This window comes from Babylonia areolata, chromosome 27, assembly GCF_041734735.1.
Source record: "Babylonia areolata isolate BAREFJ2019XMU chromosome 27, ASM4173473v1, whole genome shotgun sequence".
Taxonomy (NCBI): Eukaryota; Metazoa; Mollusca; class Gastropoda; order Neogastropoda; family Buccinidae; genus Babylonia; species Babylonia areolata.
The window spans coordinates 10,662,496-10,674,269 of NC_134902.1; the positions used below are offsets into that span (position 1 = coordinate 10,662,496).

The 11,774-nt window shown below is 40.8% G+C and overlaps 1 protein-coding gene across 1 annotated transcript in view; it reads left to right on the forward strand.

Moving 5' to 3' along the window:
* LOC143301585 (uncharacterized) overlaps window positions 1–10,691 on the forward strand; it is a 42,762-nt gene extending 32,071 nt beyond the window's left edge. Inside the window, exon 6 of the mRNA XM_076615969.1 lies at window positions 7,646–10,691. Within this exon, the coding sequence (XP_076472084.1) occupies window positions 7,646–7,741 (96 nt within the window). The 3' untranslated portion in view covers window positions 7,742–10,691. The remainder of the gene's footprint in view (window positions 1–7,645) is intronic.
* The last annotated feature ends 1,083 nt before the right edge of the window (window positions 10,692–11,774 follow it).

Here is an 11,774-nt window from a genome sequence, read left to right on the forward strand (position 1 = left end):
TAATTAATGATTTGATATCCAAAGCTGAGTTTGTTAAATGCATTACAAAGTTGAAAAACAGTAAGGCATGTGGGTTAGATAATATTATCAACGAATTTCTGAAAGCCTCAAATGATAAAATGGTTAATATATGTGTTAATTATTTAATCTTGTACTGTTGACTGGCAAGGTTCCATCTGACTGAACTGTAGGGATCATAAGACCAATTTTCAAAAACAAAGGTTCACCCGATGACTTAAACTACTATCGTGGTATCACAATGTTGTCGTGTTTTGGCAAGCTATTTACAAGTTTACTGAATGAGCGTCTAAAACTATATATCGATAGTTCGGGTATAATGGGACAGGAACAAGCTGGATTTAGAAGTGATTTTTCAACGTTAGATCATTTATTTACTTTATATGGTATCATTGATATTTTGCTGCTTAAAAAAAAGAGATTATATTGTTCTTTTTTAGACAATGAGAAAGCTTTTGATAAGGTTAACAGGATGTTCTTATGGCAAAAATTGATAAGGTGTATTAATGGTAAAATATTGCAAGTTATTGTAATATGTATGATGACGCTAAATCATGTGTTATGGTCAATGATGAATTCTCAGAATTTTTTAGTTCAAATGTTGGGGTGAGACAAGGAGAAAATCTGTCTCCGTTAATGTTTGCATTGTTTTTAAACGACATGAAATCCCACTTAGAAAAAGATTTAGATGGATTAGAAAACATAGTTGATGAGGTTAGGAAAATGAACATGAGTGAACAGGATTGCAATATTTTTTAAAAACTATTTGTTCTGCTTTACGCAGATGACACTGTGATTTTCTCAGAGACAGCCATCGGTTTGCAGAATGGTCTTACCTCAATGAGACAGTATTGTGAAAAATAGAAGCTTAAGCTGAATGCTAAGAAGTGTAAAGTAGTGGTATTTTCTAGGGGCAAAGTAAGAACATTTCCTGATTTTTATATCGATAAGGACAAAATTGAGGTTGTAAGTGACTTCCAGTATTTGGGATTAAAGTTAAATTATAATAATAAAATGTGTGTTGCCCAGCGGAGATTTATATGATCGTGCTTCAAGAACAGCATTTGCATTACTGAGGAAAACTAGCCAACTTAATCTTCCTGTCAATTTAATTATTGATTTATTTGGTGAGACAGTTCTTACTATACTTACATATGGTTGTGAAATTTGGGGTTTTGATATTTTTGAAATCGTGGAAAAATTGCAGTTAAAATTTTATAAACAAGTTCTAAAACTAAGACAATCCACCCCATCATTTATGGGTTTTGGTGAAACTGGTAAATTTCCTGTGGCTGTCTCTGTTAAATCCAGAATGCTAGTGTTTTGGTTTAGGCATGTTACAAACCGAAGAACGTCTTAAACTGTCCTCGGTTGTTCATAGATGTCTCTTTAGTCTATACAATGATAACATACATCAGAAAAGTACTTGAAAAGTATTCATACTGTATTGAATGAAATTGGATTAAGTTGTTTCTGGTTGAACCAACACAATTTTGATGTACATCCCACATTGTTCAAAGAGAAAGTTAAACATTGTTTAAAAGAAAAGTTTTTGCAAGATTGGTATAGACCTGTTGATAATGATACTATGTATATTAATTACAGGATGTTTAAACCAAACTTTGGCCAAGATGCTTATTTTACAGTGCTACCAAATAATTGTGTAATTCAGTTAGTTAAGTTTAGAACAACTAATAATCCTTTGCCTGTTAATAGACTGCGTTTTGACAATTTACCCAGAAATGAAAGAATCTGTGATAAATGTTCCACAAACGACATTGCTGATGAGTTTCACTTTTTTTTTTTTTTTTTGCTGCCCCACTGATCATCTGCACCGTTTCAGTGGCATTACTCCCACGCCGCTCATTTAGATTCCCCCATACACGGCCACGCCCGGGTTCATCCGTCGTAGTTCCAGCATCGGCAGTCCACAGGGAGGCATCGATGTTAGGTGGCCAGGAGGCCACACACCAGAGGAGACCCTGCACTGCTGCTGAGTCACTTCTGTGGTGTTCAGTGGTGCCTGTTCTGATTTAACGTACTTCGGACACCACCTACTAAGTCCCCTACTAAGGACAATAATGGCTTAGTCACGGAGCCAGACTGAGTGAGCGTCCCTCCCAGAGTGGAGACCGCCACCACGTCCCTAAACAACAGCCCCCCATGAATCTGCCGACACTGACAACATTGACAGGACTCACCCCAAGCACGAAAGTGGAGGGGTATTGAAACTGAAGTCACCATGAGAGCAGAGCATGAAAGGCCACAGACTTTGAGGCTGTTTTGTCTATATTGATGATGATGAAGGAGGAGGAGGGTGACAGTGACGATGTTGCTATGGAGGTCCATTTTGGTTTGGGACTGCGTGACAAGGCTGTACTCTACGCTTCCTGTCATAATGATATCCCGGCGTTAACCAGGCCACAGAGATACAGACACTTGCAGTATTGGTCAGGTAATTAGAGCAACACACCCAAAGATGCATCCTTGAAGTGGATGACACTCAACTGTGTGGTCCCAGTCTCCCCATTTAAGCCCACAGCACACTCAACTCTGGGTAGGAGCCGGCCACGGGTCGAAAAACCCACCACCGCTGGGATTCGAACCTGCGTCCTCCCAGCCGTCAGTCCGCGACGCTAACCACTTCGCCACGGCGGCTGGTGTTTCACTATTTGTTTGTGTGCTCATTTTTTGAAAGCATCAGACAAAAATGTTTATCTAGGTATTATAGAATTATTTTCTGAAAAATACAAAAGAATACTGTTAAAACTTAAATCCTTGGTTTCTGCTATTCGCAGTTCTATTAACATTTTGTCTATTGATACGCTTTTTGACTCACTTGTGTAAACAAAGTGAGTCTATGTTTTAACCCGGTGTTCGGTTGTCTGTTTGTGTGTGTGTGTGCGTGTGTGTGTGTCTGTGTGTCCGTGGTAAACTTTAACATTGACATTTTCTCCGCAAATATTTTGTCAGTTGACACCAAATTAGGCATAAAAGTAGGAAAAATTCAGTTCTTTCCAGTCATCTTGTTACTCACTCGCTGCCATTGTCCGCATATGCGGATGTCGTCGGAAAAAGCGTTCAATGCCAATGTCCGCATATGTGGATTTGGATTTTGAAAAGTCGCGCTGTTGGATTGACGTGTCGGATACGAAACTCAAAAGCAGAACTGATTCTTAAGTTATCTCCGGCCAACTTTTCATTCACACACAGCGTGTGTGCAGTGCTCATTAGCAGACGACAACGAAGCATACCCTCGGTCAGCTCTGCAAGTTGTTTGACAAAATGGCGTCGGGTCGAAGTGTTCGACACGGTAGGAGAGGTCAAACGCAACACAGCGTTGAAGCTACTTTGGAAATGATCCAAACTGAAGGCTCCGATGTTGAAGGAGATAATGTTGGTTCGTCGGACAGTGATTTTGAACCATATCCCAATGAACTAGAAATAGATTTGGCCGCTGAAGAGGGTGTTTACAGTGGAGAGGAAAGCGAGTCCTGACCATGTGCCAGCTGACCGACACTGACAACGAAATCACTGAGGAAACGGACGACTTTGCTGGTGTTTTTACCAGTGATTGGACTGAAAATGGTGAGTGTGTATGTAATATATATATGTATATATATATATATGTGTGTGTGTGTGTGTGAAAGAAAACAATGTCACATGCTCAGGTGTACAACTCTGTGTGTGTGTGTGATTGCATGCATATGTTTACTTACTTTCTGTTTTACTTGTTCATTTGTAGAACAAGGTGCTGTAGAAATGACAGTAATAGTACTAATACTGATGATACTGTCATTATTGTTTGTAATATTGTAAAAAAAAAAAAAAATTTTTTAATCTAAAGTGATTTTCTTTGACTACATGTAAAAAAACCTTACCACATTATGCTTCCATTCACATAAATATTTAGAATAAACAAGGGAATAAGCAAACAAATAATTTAACCCCTAGGCTGCCTGCATGACGAGATAACTCGTCATCGAAATATTCTGACTTTTCCCTGGTTTGCATTCACTTCCTTGGCAAAAATAGTGGTAGCTTTATCCTGGGGAATCTCTCTAGATTCTATTCATAGCTAGAAACCCCATCTACGTCATGAAGCAGTCCTTTATTTGAACGTTTTGGTTGGGTCACTGTCCAAGTGTTTGCCTGACTTCTCTCCTCGCTCGCTCAACAAAATGTCGGACTGACGCCGTGCTCAAGACATGCGATCGTGACGAACTAAATCAACCAAGATTTCTTTCTTTAGCTGATGCTCAGAAGGAATTGAAGCGTAAATTCGAAGGAGAAGATAGTGATGAACATTTATAGGACGATCTGATAGAAAATAAAGGGAGTAATCAAGAGAGTGGCCAAGATGCGACTGTCAGTGAGTGATGCCGGCTGTACAGATGTTAGCAGACGACAGATGACCGAATTAGCAGCAGAGCGATATTCTTGGCACGCAGCCAACGCGGTCTGATGAGAACTGAATCAAGTGACCGTGTGAGAGGGGTGAGGAGGAAGGGGGTGCAGACTGAGGGGGCGTGGCCTCACATCCATCTTACCAGAAGTCACAATGTATTGTGTATCTATCTCTTAAAAAAAATATATATTGTGGTTGTTCTAGTATGATTTTGTGTTTGCAGATATCCATTTGTCCAGAAAATATGATGTTTTTGTGCAAATTACCTGACTAATGTTTGTAATGAACAAGTTGAAAATGTGACAAAAAACAAAACACTGATTTCAAAACAACAGCATGTCACTAAAAATATATAAAATGGGAAAACATCATGTGTTTTGTATTCTTTATTCATTTACCTTTCAGAAAATATATACTTTTATGGGTCTTTCTCCAATAACAAAGAGCAAAGAATTTTTTGAAAATTTATACCCGTTTTTTGTGAAAAAACCCTGGCAAATAGATTTCACTTAAATCTTATTTTCCTGGCAGCGAAAGGGTTAAACAACAATAAGAAGAAAGCGTCAGACCTGCATGATCATTTGTGTGTGTGTTTGGTTGCAGGTCATGTTGCTGTGCTGAAGTGGCAGGACAAAACACCAGTTCATGTGCTGACAACAGTCATGCTGCCAACTACCATGGTCAGTGTGACAACATGACACCGTCCTGAAAGACAGAAGCCAGCTGCAGTACAAGACTACATCACCAACATGGCTGGAGTGAATATGCGTGACCAGCTACTGCAAGTGCAAGGTCTGTGAAGACCTGTTCAAGCGCCACAACACACCAAGACACCAAACTGCCAACTGGTGTCCAAAATGTGGAGTTCCACTGTGTGTGAAGCTGTGCCCAGGACTCAACATCACCTGCCATGAGCTTTTTCACTCCAGACAAGACTATTATCAGTGATAATACATCAGGTTTTTGTGTGCAGTGAACTCCCTTTTTTATGTAGAGACAATATTTTCTTTTGTATGCGTGATTTTCAACTTTCTCCACCATCTGTTCATACTTCATTGCATGTACTAGGACTTCAGTTCCTCAAATAGTGTTAGGATGTGATGTGGAACATTTGTAAGCTGTTCAAGGACACTTCGTATACCTTTCTGATGGGTGCAAAAATGCTACAAAATACACAAAAAATGAATACCGTGATCAACAACAAGATGGTTTGTAAATAAAATTTTTTTTTTTTTGCACAAATATGGAACAACATTCACTGAATACACATACTAAATTTCACTTCTCTGGGTGTTTATTTGTTTTTTTGAGAATTTTTTTCCCATCCTATACAAACCCTGGGTTTTCAGGGATTCACAAGGGCAAAAACTCTTGGCATGGAGTGAGTTAAAACAATATTGCACCTCTGGGATGGGCACAAAAAATTTTTTAAAAAGAAGCCATATTATATGGAAACTGTATTTACTGTTATATTTATATTTTTTGTATTCTCTAAACTTGGCACTTTGATCTGATATTCTGACACAACGACAGGAGCAGTCATTATTATCATTTTTTGTTCAAACAGCAACTTCTTTTGCTAAGCATGGAAGTTTTATTTATTTTGCAAACATTTTTGCTGCAGATAGTAAAAAAGGGAAATGAATCTGTAATTAATGCTAGGGGACTTAATTTGCTTTAAACTGATCTTTCTCATCTTAAACATTACATTTTGAAATTATATTCAATACATAAAAAGCTTGTGTGTTTTACTCTCAGTGTACAGGGCTTTCACTATGTTCATTTGCCCAAGTGGTCTTTTTCGGAAAATACTAAAATCAGTACGACTAGTGGACTTTACAGATCTGTTGGCTGAGCCCTGAAAGTCATGGGCAAAAATTAACTGCGTACACATATTTATACACATTCAAAGCGCGTGCTCATATTCTTTGCGAACGCAAACGACGCCATTTTGTTTCAAGTTGTTGACCTGCCCGTTCAATCCTATATTCAATGGACAATACACGATAACATGTGATGGAAAGTTGGAGAAGGAGACCGTTAAATATTTATTCAGAGAAAGATTTGTGAACACCTCATCACTTACTGGATTATGCCCCAAACTGCCATAAAAATATCCACAGATCAGTCAGAATTCACAGTTAAAAATTGTAAACCATGCGAGTTATTACCCTTGAATTGATCACGATGAAACGAAAAAATTTCCAGTCTTGACATTTCTCAAAATGAAGTCCTTTTCACTTCTTACGACGTTTAGAAGTACTTGTACTTGACTCTACATGTTATTAGTTTAACAAAATACTAAATTTTCATATCAACTTTAAAACTATAAAACTAGAATGAACATAAAAGAGAAATTGAATCGACCGTGTCGTACTACATTCCCAGCGGGTGTAACTAAACTTGTACATCTATCTAGATCTAGAGAAAACGACTAAATGTTGCATTGTGATTGCAGCGATAGCCACATCTCCTTTACCACAGACTTAAAAAGAATTTTTTTTTATTGCCCTTAAAGATTTTTTGAATGCCCAAGATACACCAGAATAATATGATTTAAACAGCGTTCTCACTGCGAATACCGCAATTGATTTATCGCCCTTTAAAAAAGTATGTTCAAAATATTAAATTTTAGAACGTCAGTAAAGGAGCCATGATAGTGTAATGGGTAAGACAGTTTCTTCTCACCCGAACACGCGGGGTTTGAATCTGGTTAGGACTTTTTTTTTTCTCTTTTTTTTTAAACCCGAAGCTTTATAATAACAAATACAGAACACATTTTAACGATTAGATTTTTTTAAAATTTTTTAAGTGTATCACAAGTGAGTCTTGAAGGCCTTGCCTCTTGTTTTTTTGTTGTTGTTTTTTTCCAATTACTTTTTTTTGTTTTGCTGTTTTTTGTATGTTTGTGTTATGAGTGAAATAGTACTTGTCAATGTGTATATTAAGTGATTGAACGAATGAGCCTACTTCTTGTTTTTGACATCACTCTTTTTGTTTTCATGTGTCGATGGTGAACGTGTGTAATGTTTCAATGCCCCCAGGGAGCACACGAAATAAAGTCCTTGCCTTGCCTTGCCTTGGGGTGTTTCTGCCTTTTCACAGATAGTGATCAACAGTGGGATTTTTTGTTTTTGTTTTGTTTTTGTTTTTTGACACTTTCACTTGGATTGGTGTTAAATCAGTATAATTGTGGTTTTTAACTCCTGTGTTTTACAGGTGAGGACTGTGCGTCGTACCTACAATTTCATGGCGATGGATGCCAAGTCAGCACACGAGTGGATTGACAAACTGCAGAGCTGTTTACAGAGCTGAGGAAGGGTGTGGACGTTTGGCCTGCTGTCTCTCTGGTGTCAGGCTCTCCTAGATAGGGCCATTGCTGCAGCCTCTACCACCACCCTCCTGCCCTGTGTGCTCTCCTGGCTCCATCAGATGTGGGCAGCAGCCATTCCATCCTGGGACAACTCTTGTTCTACACTGAGAGCACTACTTTCAGGGAGAGTTCCTCCACTCTGCTTGAGAGGAGTACCTTAGAGAGGGAGTAGTGTAGCTCATCTTCAAGAGGGAGACGTCTCACTCTTGAATGTGTGGGCTTTTACTTCCAATCAGGTCTGAGGCCAGATGGCCGAGTCTCACTGTGGTGTGTGTTTGTTGCAGAAAGTATCTGTGCTCCCTATGCCATTTCAGAACATCTGCAGCAGTCTGTGATGTGAGCTCAGTGTTTCTAGTCGTCTCCTGTCTTTTTGTAGGTCAGTTGAGGGTTTAGAACATGAACAGTAAGCAACATAGTCCTACATTATGCAACATTAAAAGTCCTCTGCCTGTAAAGATCTCTTTCACACATCCTGAAAACATGAAGGAAGCATGTATCATCCAGTAGATTGATCATTGAGGTCCTGAAGACATCCAGGACATCTGTCTTTTTGCCCCAACATACTGAGGACATATGCAACATCTGTCTTTTTGCCCCAACATCCTGAAGATATACACATCATCTGTCTTACCCCCTACATCCAAAGGACACACACACAATCTGTCTTTTTGCCCCAACATTCTCAAGACATCCACATCATATCTTTTTGCCCCAACATCCTGAAGACATCTGCACCATCTGTATTTTAGCCTCAACATTCTCAAGACATCTGTGCCTTCTGTATGTTTGCCCCAACATCCTGAAGACATCCAAGCCATCTATCTTTTTGCCCCAACATCCTGAAGACACCCACACCATCTGTCTTTTTGCCCCAACATCCTTAAGACACCCACGCCATCTTTTTGCCCAAATCCTGAAGACATCCACGCCATCTGTCTTTTTGCCCCAACATCCTTAAGACACCCACGCCATCTTTTTGCCCCAACATCCATAAGACATCTATGCCATCTGTCTTTTTGCCCCAACATCCTAAAGACACCCACGCCATCTTTTTGCCCCAACATCCTGAAGACACCCACGCAATCTGTGTTTTTGCCCCAACATCCTGAAGACACCCACGTCATCTGTGTTTTTGCCCCAGTATGGTCCTGCAGTGTCCTTGTGTGTGGAGATGGCCACAGGGAGGTCAGTTCCACCGTGCAGTGTGATGGATTCCTCTGTGCACTACATGCTGTCCTGGGCATCCTGTGTCTGATCAGGTGTGATGTTGAGGCAAGGTCTTTTAAGACATTGGCTTCATGGTGTGAAGTGGATGGAGTGATATTACTACAATTTTTATGACCTACTTACTAAAATCAACTCTGTTTAAACTTTGTTTTGTGTCTGTGTGCATCAACCCGGCATCATCATGTGTTAGGCTGGAGTCAAGATGGTAAGGGGAAGTTAGGACAACAGGACTGGCAATAGGAGTAGAGTCAGGACCATGGGAATGGAGTCAGGATGACAGGAATGGAGTGGAGTGTTGACCTCCTTACAGCAGAGCATTGAAGACCACCTTCATCACCATATTTTGTGTGGGTTTTGAAACAGCAGCATCTTCAGTGCACAGACGAAACAATTGGTCCCTTTCTTAGTGTTTGTGACAAAACAAGGGGACTGTTGTTAGTGTTTGCAACCATTTCTTTTTCTTCAGCATAGTTGGCAGATACGCATATTATGATGAAGGCTGCTTTTTAAATGACTTTGTCTGTCAGCACTGGTTTTGGACATGAAACACAAGGAATGTGGACAGCATAATTATGCCAGATGTGACAGACAGAGTGTGAACAGAATATGGCAAACATTTCATGTGTGCATAGCTTTCCATTTGCTCATACTTTGAACTCTGATTTTCTAGTGTCTTATGATTTTAGTTGTTCTGTTTTTTAAATGCATTTTGTGTTACATGCCAAGTGACAGTGGGTGGCCCTGAGGTGGTGCTGACAGATGGCAAGATGTTAAACAGCATGGATAAGTTCTATGACATGTCTTGGTGACCTTTCGGCCAGTGCTCAGAAGCTGGACAGTGTGAATGGTGGGGTTTCCATCAGAGGAGGGAATGCTCAAGGAGATGCCCTTCATATTCTGGAGACCTTTAGTGCTATCATGTGGTGCAGTGGGCTTCATTCTTGTGCTGTATGTGATGGTTTAGTATGTATAGCTGGTTGTAATGTCATACTGTATATTGAGTTTCTCATGTTAGTTGATGGTGGTGTTATGTTTTGCAGTGTGTCTTAGTGTTTTCACCCTGTCAGAGGCTGTCTTTGCTGCATACACTAAGTCCTTCAGAACCATGGCTGTCCTTGACCTCACGACCTGTGATCTCTTCTGGTCTGCTGATCCACCAGAACATAATCTGACCTTTATCTTTGACTACATGTGATTTACATGCCAAGATAGATTGAGGGTCAAAGCTCTGCAAAGAAAAATAACCACATTTTGATGGCAGCGAGGAAGTTCGACAATAGAAGTTCAGTCAGCCTGTCACCTTTGCTTCTGGATTCAGTGTTACATCATGTCTTGTTGTGGACTAGCTTCTTTAGGCCATGGCATTTGTTGGTCAGCTGTCAGAATTCCTGCATCATCACTCTTTGTGTGGCATGGTGACACCCTGAACCACTCTGTGCACCAGTGTAATAAAGTGTGGCATGGTGACACTGTGCACTAGTGTAATAAAGTGTGGCATGGTGACACTGCACTAGTGTAATAAAGTGTGGCATGGTGACAGTGTGCACCAGTGTAATAAAGTGTGGCATGGTGACACTGCACTAGTGCAATAAAGTGTGGCATGGTGACAGTGTGCACCAGTGTAATAAAGTGTGGCATGGTGACAGTGTGCACCAGTGTAATAAAGTGTGGCATGGTGACACTGCACTAGTGCAATAAAGTGTGGCATGGTGACACTGTGCACCAGTGTAATAAAGTGTGGCATGGTGACACTGTGCACTAGTGTAATAAAGTGTGGCATGGTGACACCCTGAACCACACTGTGCACTAGTGTAATAAAGTGTGGCATGGTGACACCCTGAACCACACTGTGCACCAGTGTAATAAAGTGTGGCATGGTGACACCCTGAGCCACACTGTTCACCAGTGTAATAAAGTGTGGCATGGTGACACCCTGAACCACACTGTGCACCAGTGTAATAAAGTGTGGCATGGTGACACTGCACTAGTGTAATAAAGTGTGGCATGGTGACACCCTGAACCACACTGTGCACCAGTATAATAAAGTGTGGCATGGTGACACCCTGAACCACACTGTGCACCAGTATAATAAAGTGTGGCATGGTGACACCCTGAACCACACTGTGCACCAGTGTAATAAAGTGTGGCATGGTGACACTGTGCACTAGTGTAATAAAGTGTGGCATGGTGACACCCTGAACCACACTGTGCACCAGTGTAATAAAGTGTGGCATGGTGACACCCTGAACCACACTGTGCACTAGTGTAATAAAGTGTGGCATGGTGACACCCTGAACCACACTGTGCACCAGTGTAATAAAGTGTGGCATGGTGACACTGTGCACTAGTGTAATAAAGTGTGGCATGGTGACACCCTGAACCACACTGTGCACCAGTGTAATAAAGTGTGGCATGGTGACACCCTGAACCACACTGTGCACCAGTGTAATAAAGTGTGGCATGGTGACACCCTGAACCACACTGTGCACCAGTGTAATAAAGTGTGGCATGGTGACACCCTGAACCACACTGTGCACCAGTGTAATAAAGTGTGGCATGGTGACACTGTGCACTAGTGTAATAAAGTGTGGCATGGTGACACCCTGAACCACACTGTGCACCAGTGTAATAAAGTGTGGCATGGTGACACCCTGAACCACACTGTGCACCAGTGTAATAAAGTGTGGCATGGTGACACTGTGCACTAGTGTAATAAAGTGTGGCATGGTGACACCCTGAACCACACTG